This window comes from Vombatus ursinus, unplaced genomic scaffold, assembly GCF_900497805.2.
Source record: "Vombatus ursinus unplaced genomic scaffold, bare-nosed wombat genome assembly UNPS02014798.1, whole genome shotgun sequence".
Lineage (NCBI taxonomy): Eukaryota > Metazoa > Chordata > Mammalia > Diprotodontia > Vombatidae > Vombatus > Vombatus ursinus.
Window position 1 is genome coordinate 56,464,984 of NW_020954576.1, and position 19,683 is coordinate 56,484,666.

The following is a 19,683-nucleotide window of genomic DNA, read 5'->3' on the forward strand; positions in this document are numbered from 1 at the left end:
TGTGTGTGTGTGTGTGTGTGTGTGTGTGTGTGTGTGTGTGTGTGTATGGGGTAGTGGTGGGGTGAGTGTTATCTAATCTGGCCCAACCTTCTTAAAGTTGCTAATTCCTCTTTTATTTCATGTATCATCCTTCTCTCTCCTCTTTCTTCTCCCTCTCCCTGTAAGACTAACAATATCAGCTACATGAGGCAGAAGAAAGGCACTGGTCACCGTAACTATGTGGACATCAAACAGACTTTGTGTGAAGGGAGTCTGGCCACCCTTTGGTGCAACTAATCCTTTCTTTGACCCTCCCCTGGAATCAGTAAAATTTGTTCTATTTCTTAAGGGACTGAGTATTTGGAAAGGGGTGTGATTGTTGTATTCCACACAGATACAGTGACCAGAGAGGACTTGGTTTAAGGCTGGGGGTGGTGAGTGGTTATTCTCTGTTAAAGATGGTGTAATCAAGAATAGCAGATTGAGAACTGGCCTTGGAACCAGGAGATATGACTCCAAACCCTTTTGACATACACCAATTGAGTGGCCCAGGGCAAGTCACTTAACATCTTAGAGCCTTCAGAGAACTTTCCAAGACTGGTGACTGCTCTGCAATTTATCATCTGCAGGTCTAAGAGTTTTCCTCCTCTAAGGTTCCCTGCACCAATGACATCCCAGGTCTCCCTTCCAAAAGGGGGTGGTTGTAAAGCTCCTGGTTCTGCTCAATCCAAGTATTGCCTCCTACAAGAAGTGACTTTCCCCTGGTTTCTCGGGCTCACCCCCTCCCCTTGAAAATTACTTGGCATTTACTTATTCCATGTACATGTTGTTTCTCCCTACTAGGATGCAGAAGAAAGGCAGATGGAGGGGTTAGAGGTTAGCTCTGACTATGGGCCTCTCCCAGTCTCAGACTAGGGGGAGAGAACCTGCAGCCTCCAGGCCACATGTGTCCTTCTAGGTCCTTGGGTGCAGCCTTTTGGCTGAGCCCAAATTTTACAGAACAAATCATTTTATTAAGGGGATTTGTTCTGTGGAGTTTGGATTCAGTCAAAGGGCCACACTAGAGGACCCAGAGGGCCACATGTGGCCTTGAGGCTGCAGGTTCTCCACCTCTGCATCTATACCCATCTTAGTCACCAGGTGAAGAGGCTGAAGAAATCAATGTTTTTGTTGAGTGCCCCCTTTTTGTTTTTTATACCCCCTCAGCCTAGCATAATATCTGGCACATAGTAAGCTATTTAAAAATCATTTTAAAAATAAGTTTTAATTGATGTCTTTGGTGTTTTTTTTAATTTACACAATTAACCCAACTATTCTTCCCCAGAGCCATCCTATATGACAAATAATATTTTTAAAGACCAAAAGAAAACAAAAAGAAGGGGAAAATATCAGCAAAACTGATCAATACATGAAGAAAAGTCTGAAAATATGTGCAGTGTACCAGATTCATGAACCTCTCACCTCTGCAAGAAGTTAGGAAGGGGGCATGTCTTATTACCTCTCTTTTTCCCCCCCTTTTTTTATTAATGTATTTTAAATTTAAATACTTAACAAGAAAAGAAAAAGAAACATTATACACTTAAATACAAAATAAGAAAAGGAAAAAAAAGCAATGCCATGTGCACAGCAGAATGTAAGAGAGGAGTCAAAATATACAGCAATACATTTCCATTTCAAGAAGGCTTATATAATAAATACTACGCATTGTGTTCAGAGCTGTCCATCTTTTCTTTGCTTGTAAGTTTTCTTTTGTTCTCTACTGTGCACTTTTTACTTTGTTCCTTTTTCCCCCATCCCCCCCAAGAAGGTACAATTAAGCGAGGATACACACACACACACACACACACACGCACATATTATATATATATATATGTATATACATACATATATCATGTCTTTTTTTCTGAGTTATGCTTGTTCCATGTAATTTTGCAATATTCCCTTTTGATTTTTTTTGCGGTTGTTCTTTCCATTGGCATTGTTTCCGTCATCATGTATATTGTTTTCTTGACTCAGCTTCCTTCACTCAGCAACAATTCATGTAGATCTTTCCATTATTATTTGTATTTACCACATCCATCACTTCTTACAGAATAATAATATTCCATTACATTCAAGTACCACAATTTGTTTAGCCATTCCCCAATCAATGGACATCTACTTTGTTTCCAATTCTTTGCTGCCACAAAAAGTATTGCTACGATTATTTTATTGTATTTGGTGACTTCTTATTAATGGCCTAGTAGAGGAATCTCTGGGTCAAAAGATTATGGGCATTTTAGTTGCACATAATAAGCTATTAATAAATGGGTGTTCAAATGAATTAAATGGACTCAGCACTGAATTAATTGTACTTGCTGCCTAACCCAGAGTTTCTTAGGGATGGAAGTCTAGAAAAAGCCTCTTTGGTCTTCTGGTCAGGGAAGGAGGACTGTCTAGGATAGTGACTTTTATCCATTCATTCCATATCTTCCGTCAACCACCAGCTTTCCTTCCCAATCCTAAATCTTCTGTTCTTCCAGGAGTGAAGGGAAGATGGTTTTCTGTGGTATTTTGTGGGTGGGGCTGCTGGAAGCAGGGAAGGCTACCTCTTTCATTCATAGAGGACAGGGAGTTACACCAAGGAGTACCCCTAGGCTTTCAGTAATCCTCCCTCATCTGCACCCCACTTCTCCATTCAATGTGAAAGGAAATAAATTCCTGAATTTATCCTGCACATGTATATAAGAAATCAAAGAGAATAATATTTTTTTCATAAAGCAAATCTTATTCCATACATAACAATATTTTTAGTATCATAAAGTTACAAAATGTTCATCAGTTAAACTAACAAGACTTTCGATTCTTGTTTCTTGTCAACCCAGTTTTATTTATAGTTTATTTTTTGAAAGAGATAACCACATACCATGTTTATCCCCTGGTTTGTTTCTTGCTTTGGATTTGAGTAAGAATATTGATTCATTAAGTCAGTTGTTATAATAAATGGAATTAAAACTTTGTGACCATCTAGTAAGAATGAGATTGTTTCTCCAAGGGTGCACCAAAAATGTGACTCCATTGATTGGAAATTTGGACTTACTGGTTATTTCAGAGATCAATTAGCTTATCTTTCACTGGATCATTGTTGCTGACTTTTTTTTTCCTGGTCACTCTGAAAAACATTCATTTGATTTTGGTCAGAAGGAATTATTCCTTCAACTCTCAAATTTTTCACTTATATTCTCTACCTTTTCTATCCTGCCCCTACATCCTTACTCTTATTTCTATAATCCATATTTTTTTTCTATTACTTTTGAAATATTTCAATTAGATAATATCATTATTTGCCATTTATTTCCTGTACTATCTTGATAAACTTGCCATATATCCTGTGGGCAGTACAAATACCCCAGGTTGGGAAGCCCTAATAAAGATGTTGTTGTTGCTTATGCCATCAGGAAATTGCTGGGCAGAGGTCTAGAGCTGTGGTTTCTGTCCTTGCCCCTTAGAACTCCTTATGGACTGTGGTTATCTCTTCCCTCAAAAACTGGTGCAAGGGGGTGGAGCTGTACCTTGGGCTTGCTAACTGGGAGGGTGGTGGTGGCAGAGGGGGAATAACATTAGGGACAGTCTTAAAGTCTGTGAAACCTTCCTCTGAGAAGTATTCCTCCAGTTTATGCCTTTCCTGACTTTCCTGAAGTTTTTGTTTGTTTGTTTGTTTTTGTTTTTGCCTTTTCTCTTACCTCATTCTGACCTAATCCCTGTGAGGGATATATGTGTGTGTGTGTGTGTGTGTGTGTGTGTGTGTATGTGTGTGTGTGTGCATTATGTGTGTATATGTGTATGTAAGTACAGATAGGTATATGATATGTGTACATATGCATATTATTACATATGTGCATGTATGCATGCATATATGTGTACAGATATGTATGTGTAAGTGTGTATACACAAATATATGTGCATAAGCATTGCATAAGCATGTGTGCAAGTATGTATTGTATATATGTATGCATATGTAACTATGCATATGTGTATGCATATGTGTATGTGTATACATTTGTATATGTTATACTCACTTTACTAGCTAAGGAACTGAGGTAAAAAGTAACCTGTTTGAGGTTGAAGAACAATCTCTAGTGTCAGAACCGGGGTTACCTAAAACTGAATAAATCTTGATGTAGAATTGAGTGACTCTAACTTCCTCCTTTGCTGTGTACTTCCCCCCCCCCCCAATGTTTCTTTGACTGTAAAGTAGGGATAATCAGCTGTTCCCTTTCTCTTCTCTGCCCCTCCTTCTACTACTTCCAGGGTGGTTTTAGCTTCCAGGAGATGATGACACAGAGAAGGGTTTGGGGCCTGGGGCTGTGGATGAGGTCAAGGTATCATTAGTTTGTCTGGCTCCTCTAGGATTAGAACCTCCTCATAGCTGTGAGACTCTCGATTCTCCCCCAGCCCTCTTCGTCCTCCTACACTTTGCTGGAATATCTTGGGCAATCAACTTTCTGGCCTGCTTTGGACCCTGGTTTCTTCTGTAAAATGGGAAACATTCTCTCTGGCTCTTGAGGCAGGGGAGTGAGAGTGGCATGAGATCATAGCAATGCTCTCCCAGGGTGTGCCAATATACCTGGCCCTTTCTTTATTTGGTCAACAAGCATTTATTAATCGCTTGCTATGGCCAGGTGCTGTGCTAAGCTTAACAAAAGATATAGAAAGGCACCATCCCCACCCCAGTCCCTGTTCTCAGAGTGTACTTTCTAATGGGTTGCATGCCTATGCATGAGAATTGTTGATCATGGGGATGAAATTGGCAGGGGAGCATTGGTCCCATGAATTTCTATGGAGCTGAACTTCAACTGTGACTTCTCTTGGGTTCTATAGGCTAACCTTCCCTGGGGGTGGGGAAATAGATGTATGAGAGGGATCTCTCCAGTGGAGAGATGCCACTGGTTGCCTGTGTCCATGTGCTGAAAAAGGTGGCCAAATCACGGAATCTGAGCAAAGTAGGAGCTGTGGGGTGAATTGGATGCTCAGTGATGAGCCAAGAATGGATGGTGCTGAGGTTGGCAGAATGAGCTCTTTGATGTGTGAGGGCAGCCAGGGAAGAGGTGTGAGTCTCTAATAAAAGGTGCCCCAGGGGGGAGTCCCTAAATACTATCTTTGCTAGTCTGGCCACCTGTAATTGCCCTCTTTCCCAGGCAGAAGCCTACAAATAGGGATACCCCCTGTCTATTGGTTATCACAACTGAGAAGCTAGCCTAGTGGTAAGTGTTCTGGGTTGGGAGTGAGGGGAGGTGGTTTGTGGAGGATACTTTCTCCATTGCACCACCAGATCCTTAATTGTGGACGAGGGATTCCATGGGGCGTGGGGTAGGGGAGGCAGGGGACAATCTTGGAGAAGGGGTTGGGGATATGGAGAGGATGGTCTCAGAGAATAGCTGTCCAGGCTTCTTGGATAGAAAATAAACTCTTTGAGATCAGGAAATGTTTTGGGTTTTGTCTTTGTATTCTCTGAGCCTGGCATAGTACCAGGCATATAGGAATGGGATAAGGATGGGGGCAGACACTGGATCTGTGATTTCATTGACATAGGGAATGAACCTTCTAGTCTTAGAGAGATGCCTGTAACACTGAGATGTTAAGTGGCTTACCCAGGGTCACACATCCAGGATGTGTCTGAGATAGTTGTGGAACTCAGGTCTTTCTGGCTCTACTCACTGTAACATATCACCTTTCAGTCTGCCTGGTACATATCAAACACTTAATTAATGCTTATTGATCATACTGAAGATCTCAGAGTACAGTGAGGATAGTTGTGAAAAAGACTTAGGTTTGGTGGCCAGTGCCCAGAGGCAGCAGTTGCCGTCATATAACTCCCTCGTCTCTCTTTCCCTGTTCAGTTAGGAAGTACTCAAGGGTAGGTTGAGACAGATCTGTGAACTCCCTGGCTGGAGCTTGGAGAGGTTGGCTGAGGGGGATAGGGCTGGCTTGAGCAATCCCTGAGGCTCACCCTCCCTTCCCCCTCCAACTCTGCCTCTCCTCTAGCTTCTAGGGTATGTCCCATCTGCCCGCAACGGTAAGAACTTATGGAAAGCCCCTGCTCCCACCCAGCCTGTGGCTACAGCCTCAGTAGCAATCCCTTCTGCAGAAGTTAGCAAATGAGCCAGATTAAGAGAGGGTGAGGTTTATGGTGCTAGGCTGTTTGTCAGAGAAATATCTCTCCCCCTTAGGGAACAGGGTATGAGTCACCTTGCACAATGGAAATGACTACTACTTTCCTGGCTAGCTTTGGGGTTTCCTGGCCTGGGATTGGTGAAATGGTTATTCCTCAAAGGATTTCCCAGCTGGGGAGCTATCCCTTCACATGGTCTGGGAAAGGTGGCCCCAAGCAGGAACCCATCTCCCAAGACTCCCTCAAAGTTGCTCAAGTCAGAAGGATAGTTCCCCAACATGGTATGGATTCTGAAGGGGTATCTTAGGACTAGAAAGGACCTTAGAAAGTCTGTTCTAGTATCCTTTATTCAGGCAGGTAAAATATTATTATTCATAATTTAGAGATGAGGCAGCTGAGACCCAGGGAGGTTGTGACTTGCCCAAGGGAGCAGTGGGAGGAGGATTAGAACCTCATCTTTAGCTTCCCTGTGTGAGAATCTTTTCACTGCATCATCCTGCCTTTCATGAGGTTGGAAAGAGAACAATGAGGAAGAAGGGCAGACTTTGGAGGTCCCCAGCATTCCCAATCCTTGCTTATTCCTTGGCTATTATTCCAAGGACCTGAGGGTGAAACGCTAATGGGATTCAATATCTCCAGTGCCCCCTTTAATCATCCCTTCTCTTTTCAGGGAGTTCCTGGGTAGATGGGTGCTGTGGGGCTCTTATTGCGATAGGGTCTTCACAAGGCAAAAATTGCCAGATTTGGGGGAGGTAGGGCCTGGAGTCAGGAATACTCATCTTTGTGAGTTCAAATCTGGCCTCAGACTTGTCCTAGCTGTGTGACTCTGGGCAAGTCACTTAACCCTGTTGGCCTCAGTTTCCTAACCCATAAAACAAGCTAGAGAAGGGAATGACAATACTTCAGTATCTTTCCCAAGAAAACCCCAAATGGGGTTACAAAGAGTCAGACACGACTGAAAACAACTGAACAACAAAAGGATTAAGGTCTCTAATGGAGTCAGTTTCCCAAAGCCATGGGCCAAACCCCTTTGTAAGTGCTAGGGCCATGGAGGTAGGCGGGAGAATCCTGAGGGAGAACAGAATCTAAAGGGAGAGGCAAAGAGATCACAGAATCATTGAAACTGGGCCAGAAGAGATGTCAGAAATCATTTAGGTCCGTGCTTACCTGAGCAGTAATCTCTTCTATAACACCTGTGATAAGAAGTTGGATTAGATTCCTTTCAACTCTGACTCTCTGATTTCAAATAGTCATCTGGCTTCTGCCTGAAACCCTCCAATGCCTCAAAGTTCTAGTCTGCCTGGGTCTTACTGGATCCCAATCCTGTCATCTAACACATTGGTATCAAACTCAAATAGAAAAGGGAAGAATCAATAAACCATATGTTAAGGATCCCTTTGGGCCATACATTAGCTTAGAAAATCTCTATTAACATTATTTATGTTTTACTATATTTTTATTTATTTTGTTAAATATTTTCCAATTACTTTTTTTTTTTTGAGGCAATTGGGGGTAAGTGACTTGCCCAGGGTCACATAGTAAATGTCTGAGGCCGGATTTGAACTCAGGTCCTCCTGCATCCAAGGCTGGTGCTCTAGCCACTGTACCACCTACCTGCCTCTCCAGTTACATTTTAATCTAGTTCAGATCACACTTGAGAGGGTTGTGGGCCTCATGGAACCCTGGGTCGCATGTTTGATACCTCTACTCTAATATATTAACTATTAACTCCCAACTTAGTGCTATTTGCAAAGTTGGTAAACTTTCCATCCATGCTTATCCAAGTTATTTTAAAACATATGGGAGAAAACAAATCTAATATACTTCCTATTTCTACCTGCTACTTGCCAACTGATGAATTTACTTAACTGCGTAGGTTCATAGGCTTATAGATTTAGAGTTGGATTTTTTGGAAACTAATCCAAAAGCCTCATTTTACAAATGAGGAAACTGAGACTGAGTGGTTAAGAGGAAAAGACTTGTCCAAGGCTACATAGGTAGTAAATGACAGAGGCAAGATTTAAATCCAGGTTATGATCCTAAAGTTGGTGTTCTCCATTTTGCCATGCTAAGGAAGACTTCGTGGAAGCATTTGAGCTTGGTTTCGAAGGAATTTGGATGGGAAGGGAGGGTCATGTGAATAGAACTTCAGACCAAAGTGAAAGCAGACATTAGGGAGTCATTGGGAGGATGAGATCCTAAGGGAGTGGGTAGAGGGTGAGGGGGTATGTGGAAAGGAGAAACTCAAGCAGACTCCCCTTGACCTTAATCCTTTCATAGCCATGGGGGGGGGCGGAGATGGAGAGATGATTTAGATACTGTTTCTTCCCTTTTAGAGCTTATAGTGTTGTAGGGGGAAGTGATGATATCTTAACTTTCTAATATATTTGGAAAACACGGTGTATTTAGTTTGTATTTGTGTTTTAAGAGTTTGTCTTAATGTTTTCATCCCTTCCCTAAATAGTAAGCATCATGACAGCAGGGACCGTGTCTTATCTACAGCTTTTACCTTCTTCAATGCCTTAGCATACAGTTTGTGCTTAATAAGTGTTTGCTGGGGGCAGCTAGGTGGTGCAGTGGATAGTGTACCAGCCCTGGAGTCAGAAGGACCTGAGTTCAAATGCGACCTCAGATACATAATACTTCCTAGCTGTGTGACTCTGAGCAAGTCACTTAACCCCAATTGCCTCACTAAAAAAAACTAACTAAATAAAAAATTAATAAATAAATGTTTGCTGTATCCCATGACATGACATGCATTCATTTGCCCTACCTGTAGAATAATTCTGTCCTTGTTCTCCAAGTGACCATGCCACCATCTTTGGAGCAGGCTATGGCTGCCATCGTGTACACCTTCCAGGAGTACGCAGGGCGTGTGGGGGACAAGTTCAAACTCTCCCAATGTGAGTTGAAAGAGTTGTTGCTGAAGGAGCTGCCCACCTTAACCCCAGTAAGAGGCATTCAGGGGTAGTGGTGGAGGTGGGGGTGAGCTTTTACATCTCATTCTTTGAGCTGGAAATCTTGTGCAGGGTGGGATGGGATGTGGGAGTGGGTAGGAGGCAGGATTCCTCGATCTGGGAGTCAGGAGAGGCAGGCTCCAATCCCATCTCTGACATTTAACTGCATGACCTTGGGCAAATCACTTAAACTCTTTCTAAGAGTAGAGGTTACTGAAGCCTAGGGACTCATATGTTTATTCAAAAGAAAGGTTGGAATAAAATTCATTATTCTTGAGTTGAAACTCCCCCAAAGTAGGAGTTGCCATCATGATTTAGCATAAGGCAAAACCACAGCATAGAAAATATTGTTATCAGAGCAAGTACATTGTGATGAAATGCCCTTTGGAAGTAGGTGTGTTCATACTTCAAAGAGTGTTTTAAGGCAGAAGGATCTAACTTCTAGCCAAGGCTGCAAGCATCCCATAAAACTCGTGTAGCACAAACCAGATTGAAATGTAATTGGGGAATGATTAACAAAATAAATAAAAATATAATACAATATAGATAATGTTAATTTGTGGTTTTCTAAGTCAGGATGTGGCCCTCTGGGATCCATTTCTATTTAAATTTGCCACCACTATTGTAAGGAAAGAACTTCAAACCTTTCAAGTGATATATAGATGTGAGATTATTATTAATTAATGATAATAAATGATAGAACAGAATGAGGGATATTTTTAAAAATAAAATTTTAGCATAGTACATTTTTAAAAATTTATTTATTTTTAGTTTTCAACATTTACTTCCACAAGATTTTGAGTTCCAAATTTTCACCCCATCTCGCCCCTCCCCCACCCCAAGATGGCATGCATTCTGAATACCCCTTTCCCTTGTCTGCCCTCCCTTCTATCTCTCCCCCTCTTCTCTTATCCCCTTCCCCTTCTATTTTCCTGTAAGGCAGGATAGATTTTTGTACCCCATTTCCTGTATTTCTGATTTCCCAGTTGCAAGTGAAAACATTATTTTAAACATGTGTTTTTAAAACTTTGGGTTCCAAATTTTCCATAGTACATTTTTTAATGTCAGAAAATACAGTTTTTTTGTGACGCTACAGGGGAATTTGTAGTATATATAATCTGTAAAACCTTCAATGGCTAACTGAACTCCTAGGGCCATTTTCAAACATGAGGGACATCCTGCCTAGGGTATACAAATGCCTTGTTCAAGCACTAGATGAGAGCTCAGAAAGGACTTCCTGACGATGAAATGTAGTCTTTCTGTACAATGTAGATTAAACATAACATCAATTGGTCTGAGAGACACTGATGAAAATGATTCACCCAAGGTCACACAGGGGCTCAGGGGAAAAGCCGGGGGACCCAGTTCTCTTGATGGCTAATCTAAAGCTTCTTCTGTTATGTCATGGTGCTGATTCGAGAAAGCCAGGAGGTTCTTTCCGTCTTAATCTTTCTTCTTACTCTCTTCCACATTTCCTCAGACTCGGCTCCGGGAGTGTGACTACAACACTTTCTTGAGTGCGTTGGATACAAACAAGGACTGTGAGGTGGATTTCACTGAGTATGTCCGAGCCCTGGCCTGTCTCTGCCTCTACTGCCATGAGTACTTCAGGGACTGTCCCCTTAACCCTCCTTGTCCTTAGTAACTCTATAAGTGGGATGGGTCAGGGATGGGGAACGATAAAGTGAATGGATGCATGGGAAAGCGCTCTAACCTGGGTGTTACGTCCCTGTCTACCTGGAAGTTGTCTTGCAGAGACTGGACAGTCACTTGTCAGCTATGTGGAAAACCAGGCTCTCCTTTGAGGATGAGTCGGACCACATAGCCATTGAGGTCTCCTAATCTAGACGTTCCTTGATCTGTCTCAGTTTTCAGTTTGATTTATGACCCTTAGGAAAGTAATTTCCCTTCTCATCTCCCATCTCTGCCGCTTCCCCTTAGACCTGTGGTATTCTATTATAACTTGAGAATAAACTAAGAAAGTACTTTGGGGAGGTAAGGAGAAGACAGAGAGAGATGGTGGGGTTAGCAGGAACAAGGTACCAGGGATGAAATTCCTTTCATTGTTAATGTGCTCACCACTGTGAATGATCTCTCAATAAAAATGGCTGTTGTTCCAGCACCCTTTGGGGTGGTTTGGCTATTCTTAAAGGGAATGGGGAATAGGGCTGGGGCTGGGCTTCTTTTGTTACTGAGTCCCAACTGCTCTGCCTAGTACCTCAAGTTCCAGCTGTCCTCCTAAGGAACTGGGATCCCCTGAGCCTGTGAAGGCAAGCTGAGGGGGTACTTGAAGAACTTGTTAATATTACCAGATGGGAGGAGATGCCTTTATGGTCTCATTTAGTTCCACTGTCTAGAACAAGGAGGATCTGGAAGAAGAGGAAGTGGCTTTGAAGCAGCAGCAAGAGATTTGTGGTTAGATTTGAGAATGAGAACATGGGGAGTGTACACACTGGGTGGAGGTGGGGCCCTCTGAGTAACTAGAGCAGGGGGTCAGATTTCAAGGGGTCCAGTGAATTTGGATGGGGAAAAAATGACATCTTTATTTTCACTAATGTCTAACTGAAATGTAGCATTTCCTTCAATCATTTAAATAATATTATTCTGAAGAAAGGCTTCACCAGAGTGCCAAAGGGGTCCATGGCACCAAAGTAAAGCTGTTAACAGCTCCTGAACTGGAGGCTTCTGCTCTCCAGGGATCTTTGAGAGAGAGGTACTGGTGGTGGGCTGAGAGGAAGGCTGTGAGGGGGATAGCTGAAGCACTTCTCAAATCCGGGTTCAGGAGGGTCACTGGTTCCAGGGTTTCCACAATGAGTGCACCAGCGAGGTGGAGGGTGGGGCCTGCGTGGGGCTGCCTGTTCCTAGCCTGGGGCTGTGGGGAGCTGACAGGGCTGAAATGGCTGCACTAATTGGATTAAGGTTGATGGCCTGTTTTCTTCTCCCATTCTGGTATACACCTCCCACCCCCCAGCTCAGAGTCAGGGGACAGCATCCTGGAGAGACACCCCTGTGCCCTAGTCTGAGAACTGATAATCAAAACTTTGAAGATTCTTTATCCCTACTCCCATCTCCTGATATGTAACCTCAAGATGCCATCCTCAGCATCCAAGCGTCCCTGTATCCCGTTCATTACTGTGTCCCCCTGTATTCTGCCACCCCGCCTCACCCCCATATTCTGTCTCATGTGTTCTCTCTCCCTCGAGCCCTGTCACTTAGTCTCATCCTAGGCACTCATGCGTCCCTCCCTCCCCCTTCAGTCTCATTCCAGATGCTCGTGGGTTTGCTCCCCTCTCCATCCCTGACAATCAGCCCCATCCCACACACTCATGCATTCCTTTTCCTTCTTTCATCCCTCTACTAGGGCTCATCTTGGGCACTTAGCCACAAACTCCAGGAGATAAGAGTACTTGAAGATATATTTCTTTCCGTGGAGTATTTCCCAAGCATTCTCCAAGTCTTTTTCTCTGGAGTTAGCCTGGCATCCACTATTCTTCACACATACATCCTGGCTATGTCTGGGATAGCCACACCCTCAGCACAGCTCTACTCCCCATGAAGCAGAGGGACTGAGTGGTCCTCTCTCTCAAGCCCAGATCAGTCCCATGCCCTGGGTCTTTCTTCCTTGTATTCTAGAAGATTCTTAGCTTTGTAGGAATTTTCCATCCACTTGCTCTCCCCTCCCCTTTCCCCTATAACTTAACACAGACTGTGTACCCCCCCCCCGACTGTTGTCCCTCCTACAAGGTGGGGTTGAGGCCCTACCCACTCCTTCAGATTGGGGGCTCAAGTCCTGTGGGTACTGTCTGGCTCTACTTTCAGGGTCCTCTCCCTCTGATGGGGGGGAGTAGTCACTGAAAACTATCCCCATATTAGTGCCGCATCCTGTGTAAGCTCTGCTCACCCACCAGCCAACGTGAGCTTGGAGGTGAAAGAGGCCTTGCTATTGGTCTCCTCTGACCTAGCATCAGGGAGGGGGTGTCCCAGCTCCCCTCCGCCCCTTGCCACAGGCAGGGTTTGGCTAGGGGTATAAATAGTCCATGGCTCAGCCCTCCCCACTGTGTCCCTCTCTCTCTCCCCTCTCTGCATTTCCTCTCTGGTTGGTTTGGTGAGTTGTGGTTGACTCGGAGGGGGATGTGGGCAACAGGACCGTAGGGCCTAGTAACAGAGGAGGCTGAGTGGGGGCCAGATGTGGGAAGTAGATCCAGATGTGAGGATGCTAGGAAGAGGCTTTGAGGAGGGAGTGGTGAAGAGGGGCAGGTGATTCAGGTTCAGGTTGTAGAGAGATACCAGGGTGGGATAGAGGAGTGCCCCACTTGGGGAGAGATTGCAAGACTATATGACTTGGATGCTATGTGCATGCTATATATTACATTTCTGCATCTGTGTCTGTGGCGGGTAGTCATGTGTTTCATGCATGTACATATGTACATATGGAGTAGTAGTGGCTGTGATCTGAGCTTCTCTTCTGCCCATATCTTCCCCGCTTCTGATCTTTCTCCCTGTCAGAGGATTAGCTCCCACCCTCTCTGTCCACATCTCTCCTCCCCCTCCTCTCCTTCCCAACTCACCCTCCCCTCTGCCTGGCTGTTTTTTTCCATTGTCAGTCCCAGGGCCAGTCTCCAGAAGCAACCGCCCACTCCTGTGCACAGAGCAGAAGAATGGGCTGGGGAGGGCTGAGCTTTGGGGAATGCGGGAATGAGGGAGTGAGCCAGTGGTGGAAAAACCGAGCTGGAGATTACCATTGCTGGCTTGCTGTTGTTGTTCTGGTACTGGGCACTGAGAGAAGCCTAGGGTGGGGCCGGCATTTCAGAAACAACTTCCTAGGGCAACCAGGGGAGGGAAAGAAACTAGAGAGGAAACTTCAGGGCAAAGGTTCTGGGCAGGGAGGTGGGGACAGAGGACTGGTTTAAAAAACGGTCTGCAATGTGTCCTAAACTTAACTGGATGCAGTGGTAGATGTTCTCTGGTCCCTGAAGAGGAGTAATGTGCCGTGGGGAGGTGGGGTACACAGGAAGACCTGGGTCCCACTCTGCCTCAGTTTCCCCACATGGGAGGTTCAGGGAAGCTGTCTTGGTTGGCAGCCTCTTATGTGGGGAAACTGAGGCAGGGTGGGGCTAAGCATTCTTCAGTCTTTTTGTTCTCCCTCAGGCATGGTGGTGGGGGTTGCTGATCGCAAGTCTAAGGACCCACTCTGCCATCTTTGGGGGCCTCTTCTCTTTGTTATCTTGCCCTGCTTGGGCCAGGACTAGTTTCTCTGTCCTATCTGTGTCCGTGTTTTAGTGTCAGAACAGAGCCAGAGCTGACAGTCAGGTTCCACCCAGAAACGGGCCTCTGTGGTGTGTTCCCTCAGGGTGCGGTGAATCCTGTCCCATTCACGCTTTGCTCTGAGAGGAGCCCAGAAGCCTGCTCCCCAGGGAGGTGTCCAGAATAGTCCAGTCTTGAGGGCAGAAGCCAGCTGGGACCCTGGCAGTCCCAGGATGAAGGGTTCAGAGGGTGGGGTGGGATACTGATGTTTATGCTTTTTTTGTATCTATGAAGTGAGGATGTCAGACTAGATTTAGTGGTTCCCAACTTCTTTGAGTAGGTGGACCCCTTTTTAATGTCAATAAAATTTTGAGGCCCTCCCCCAACAACCTCATTATAGTAAAAATATAGAATATATAGGAAAAAAATAGAATAAACATCAGTGTAAGTTGACTCAGAGATAACAGCAAAAATTCAGTAACACTTTTGAATGAGCCTACTGTAATTGAAAAATAGTAAGAGATTTTAATTTTGCTTGCCTATTATATATTATGTATCTATTATAGATAATCATATATCAATAACATTATATATTATATATGTTGAGTCATTGCAATTACTCAAAGCCCATACACAGGGAACAGCTAAACTAGACAGATGGTCACTAAGGCCTCTTATCTATGCCCAGAGAAAGGAAATAAATTGTCCATGGTCACACAGGTAATAAACCAGAATTCAAATCAGGATCTTCTGGCTCCAGATCCAGGGCACTTTCCATTTCATTATATTGTTTTCCAAGCCAGTTAAATTCTGAAGGCTCACCTCCAGAAGAGCAGCTTGCCAGTTGGTGATCCTCTTCGGGTCACCATAGCAGTGCCCTAAGACTAGGACATTTATTCTCCTAACAGGTTGTCTATACAGGGAGCCATATCTAGGGTGCGGCATTCTGGGCGGTGCCTCAGGTCTGTCAGATAAATACAAAAAACTGAATCAAGAACCTTAATAAAAAAGAATAATGAGTTAAAATGGAAAAATTACTAGTGTGGGTTTCTTCCTAGATTTCTTTTTCCTTTCTCTAACCCTCTAAATGAATTTGTCTTAAAAAGGTGCTGATTTGGGATCACTTTTCTGGCTTCTCACCCCACTGTTGGGCTTTGTGAAGCTTATTCTGGGCTAAAAAGATGCTGGTTTCAGTTCTGTTTCTATAGGAATCACTCACTATTCATGTTGGCGGAACTGAATGAACTCATCAGTGGAGGGGGTCCCCACATGGATGACATCACCGATTCTTGAAGTAGTCCAACACATTCCACATCCACTCCGCCCTAAATCAACAGTTGTCTTCACTTGCTCCCTCCCTAGGTGCCCCTTACGCCAGCATCATGACAAGTCCCCTGGAAAAGGCTCTGGACGTAATAGTGTCCACATTCCATAAGTACTCTGGAAAGGAGGGAGACAAGTTCAAGCTCAGCAAAACAGAGCTGAAGGAGTTGGTGACACGGGAGCTCCCTAGCTTCTTGGGGGTGAGTGTGTGTATATGTGCAGTGGAATCCACAGAGCTGTTGCTCCTGCCCCCAGCTCTCCTGCCACTCGAGGTGCTTGGTGACCACATATCCTCATCTAACTATTATAATTAATTATTATATTAACTATTAGAGCTAATAATTGTAGAGGAAAGGTTCTCAACCTGGGGTTGGTGAGCTTGGTTTTTTTTTTCATATTTGGATAACTATTTAAGTATAGTTGGTTTCCTTGGCAATACTATGTGTAATTTTATGCATCCAAAAATGCACTGAGCCTGGAGTCAGGAAGCTGAGTTCAAATCCATATTTGTATACTTCCTAATAATGTGACTCTGGGCAAGTCACTTAAACTCTGTCTACCTTAATTTCTTCAACTGTAAAATGGGAATCATAATAGCATCTGCCTCCCAGGGTTGTTGAGAGAATCAAATGAAGTAACATTTGTAAAACTCCTGGCACATAGTAGGCATTTAAGAAACACTCATTCCCTTCCCGTCCTTCGAATTGTAAAATAAGGGGATTGGACTGGATGGCCTTTGTGGTCCCTTCCTGCCTTAAATCCAGGATGCTGATGAGGTGGTCTGCTCCTTCTTGAGAAACTGTCATACCATCTCTTCTCTCCTTTCTCCTCTTGCAGAAAAAGACAGATGAGGCTGCTTTTCAGAAGCTCATGAGCAATCTGGACAACAACAGGGACAACGAGGTGGACTTCCAGGAGTACTCGGTCTTCCTGTCCTGCATTGCCATGATATGCAATGAATTCTTCGAGGGCTGTGCCGACAAGTTGCCCAGGAAGAAATAAAGGGGAGCAGTGGTGATGGTGGGGGATGTGAGAGGGAAAGAGGGAAGCTCCTGTGGGAGGGGGAGGGGGGAATCTGGGGAGGAGCTATAGGGTCATAGTATCCTCATGGAGCCTGAGGTGGGCACATTACCAACCTGGGTGATGCCGGAGCACACCCAGGTCATTGAGTAGAACCAATAAAGGTTTATTGCAAGAATATCCGCTGCTGTCTGGGGAGTCTTTTTGGTGGGTACTAGCTGGGTCAGTGGCTTGGTTTTCCAATAAAGAGACTGGAAAGGCAGAGAGATCTGCCTGGGAGCTGACTTTAGGGGCTTTTAAATTTTTGGTGGAGGCTGATGTGAGTTGTCGGGAGTGGGACTTGGGGAGGAGGGATTCAGGAAAGAGGAGTCTTGGGAAACAGGTGCCCAAAGAGCAGATGGTTCATTGGCAGCTGTGAGATAATTCACAGAGGGTGAATTCTGGGAAGGATCTTGGAGGTCATCTCATTCATTTTACAGTGGGAGATGAGGCATAGAATGGTTTATAGATTCATAGGGTGCTAGAACTGGTAAGAACCTTCAGAGATCACTTGGTCCAAATCCTTCTGGAGCCCAGACAAGATTCCTGGCTCAGTACTCTTTTCATCTCATTCCTGTCTCAATGCTCTGTCCATAACACCCCTAAGAACTTTTGGGTAGCGAGCAAGTAGAAAAGCTTGAGAGCATAGAGGCAAGACAAGAAAAATTGAAAACCACAGTCCTGAAGAACCACCGTGAATTAGACATGTGGAGAGAGATTTCAATTCAACTTTTTCCCTCTTGAGTCCCCTGTGTTGCCAGCATCCTCTTCTCCTCATATTCCTGAACCCTTTTCTAACTCAGGGTGGTACTGAACATCACATCTGTTCTTGGTTCTAGGTGTGGTATGTTGTTGAGGAGCCCTTGAGGGTGGTGGATGTTGGGAGTCAGGAGAAAGGGGAACCTAAGCCCTGGTTGGGGTGGGGGGAGGGAAGAGTGTGCTGAAGATAGCTATTTCCCAGCATGTCCTTGGGCTTTCATTTGGGATAGAAAAGGAGGGATGGAAGAAAAATTTTTCATCTACTTCGTTCCTGACCTGCATCACTGGCCTTGCTGCTTCCTCTACTTCTCTTCTAACATTTGCTCTGAATCATAGAAATGCTTAACCCTTTTCTGTCTAAAGAAAGAGCAGAAAGAGACATGAGCCAGGGCTGTTCCTAGTGATACCAGAAGGGGATGTGGAACAGCATTCCTGAAAATTGTCTTGGGATGAGATTTGTAGCCTGGAAACCGACCCTGGAATTGTGTGCCAGCAGGGAGGGAGGTCAACTGAGAGGTCAGAAGGGGAGGATAAGAAGAGATCAGAGGAGAATTTCCAATGGAACAGTTTAGAGAAGAGTCTCACAGGATCATAGGAACTAGGGCTCAAAGGGACCTTACGGATCGTCTGGTCCAACCTCCTCATTTTATAGATGAGGAAACTGAGGCTCAGAGAGGCGGAGAGATGGGGAAATTTGAGTTTGGAGTCAGCTGAGATGGGGAAAGAGCTGAGGAATAACTACAATATGGTTATAGGCTATAAACCAAAAGGTCATTAATTGCTGTGTGACGGATTAGGGTTAGAAATAAGGAAGCCTGAGGCCCATTGGACATCAATGGGGACCGGAGGATGTTAAAAGGAGCTGAGGCCTTAGTTTTACTTTCTTTTACTCTTGGTTAAGGTTAAGGTCTATCTTGTTTGAAGGTCAGGGGCCTGCTGAGGGGACCTCTCAGCTATTTCTTCCTTCTCCTTGCTATAATTTTTTCCCTTTCTCCCCACCTTAAGTGTGGGAGGATGGGTGACCCTAGTATGTCTTTCCAGAGTCCTCCCTTACTGTTTAGGATTTAACAATAAAGGCTTATGATCCTGTAGTCTAATTTATGGGCCTGGTCTCCTTTACTCCTTCCTTCACTCTTCTACCAGAGATGCTGCTGCTCTTGGCCAACCATTTCCCAGCCTCTGCAATCCACCTTTTTGCATCATTCTGTTTCTAAACTGTGCTTTGAAAACTCCTATCACCAAGCAACCAATCCCTGGTCTCCCTCTCTAGTCCTGGTGCCTGACCCCTGGGAGTGAAGGGCCAAGGGGAGGGGGAGAGGACTGGTGAGGGAGGAGCAAGGGACTAATCAAGATAGATGCTTCTCATGCCCACTCTCTCCTCACCTCCAACATTCAAACTCTTTTTTTCTTCCTCTTCCAGTCTTGCCCCACCCTAAATCGTTTTTTTTTTCTTTGCCTAGGCAATGGGGTTAAGTGACTTGCTCAGGGTCACACAGCAAGTAAGTGTTATGGTCTGAGGTCTGATTTGAACTCAGGTCCTCCTGAATCCAGGGCTGGTGCTCTATCCACTGCGCCACCTAGCTGCCCCCCACCCTAAATCTTATTACTCTGTTCCAGAGACCCTGCCTAGCTTTAGGTATGACTGACTATTCTGAAACCCTGTTTGGTATTTGGGCTCCCACCCTGACACTCAGCCCTTATTTATGACAATCTTTTCCTATCCGCTACCTTTACCTTTATCCCCTATAATGTCCTTCCCATGTCTGATACCAAGACCCCTATTTGACATTTCTTTTAATAAAGTCACTGTAGGGTGAGGGAAAAAAACAAAAATTAAACTAAGAAAACCAAAAAAATCCTATCTTTCAGAAAATTTCAGCTCTATGGTCAGCCTTCAATGTATCACTCTGACCTGTACCAGGCATTCTTTATACTCAGCCCTATTCCCTGCCTCATTTCAAGTTCTTTGTGTCCTTCGGAGATATGGAGATAATAACACATTTCTGTTGTGCTTTAAGATTTAGAGAGCACTAGATTTGGAGTCAGAAAACTTGACTTATGACTTTCTATCTGTGTGACCTTGGCAAGTTACCTCACCTATGTGGGCCTCAGGGCACAGTGGATAAACCACTGAGCTTGGAGTCAGGAAGACTCATTTTTGTGAGTTCAGACACTTCCTAGCTGTGTCACCCTGGGCAAGTCACTTAACCC

At 44.4% G+C, this 19,683-nt stretch overlaps 2 protein-coding genes across 2 annotated transcripts; both read left to right on the top strand.

The window, feature by feature from the left end:
* The first annotated feature begins 5,133 nt into the window (after positions 1–5,133).
* Positions 5,134–11,200, top strand: LOC114049375 (protein S100-A3-like). Its single transcript, XM_027870650.1, has 3 exons — positions 5,134–5,222; positions 8,935–9,080; positions 10,568–11,200. The coding sequence occupies exons 2-3, from the start codon at positions 8,940–8,942 to the stop codon at positions 10,727–10,729; spliced, it is 303 nt and encodes a 100-aa protein (XP_027726451.1). The 5' UTR covers positions 5,134–5,222; positions 8,935–8,939; the 3' UTR covers positions 10,730–11,200.
* Positions 11,201–13,110: 1,910 nt separating this feature from the next.
* Positions 13,111–16,854, top strand: LOC114049881 (protein S100-A4). Its single transcript, XM_027871325.1, has 3 exons — positions 13,111–13,192; positions 15,694–15,854; positions 16,492–16,854. Exons 2-3 carry the CDS (start codon positions 15,714–15,716, stop codon positions 16,654–16,656), a joined length of 306 nt encoding a protein of 101 aa, XP_027727126.1. The 5' UTR covers positions 13,111–13,192; positions 15,694–15,713; the 3' UTR covers positions 16,657–16,854.
* The last annotated feature ends 2,829 nt before the right edge of the window (positions 16,855–19,683 follow it).

Coding starts and splice junctions, on each gene's coding strand:
- LOC114049375 (XM_027870650.1), top strand. CDS start 8,940: ATGCCACCATCTTTGGAGCAGGCTATGGCTGCCATCGTGTACACCTTC. Junction 9,081..10,567: donor AGCTGCCCACCTTAACCCCA/GTAAGAGGCATT, acceptor ACATTTCCTCAG/ACTCGGCTCCGGGAGTGTGA.
- LOC114049881 (XM_027871325.1), top strand. CDS start 15,714: ATGACAAGTCCCCTGGAAAAGGCTCTGGACGTAATAGTGTCCACATTC. Junction 15,855..16,491: donor AGCTCCCTAGCTTCTTGGGG/GTGAGTGTGTGT, acceptor CTCCTCTTGCAG/AAAAAGACAGATGAGGCTGC.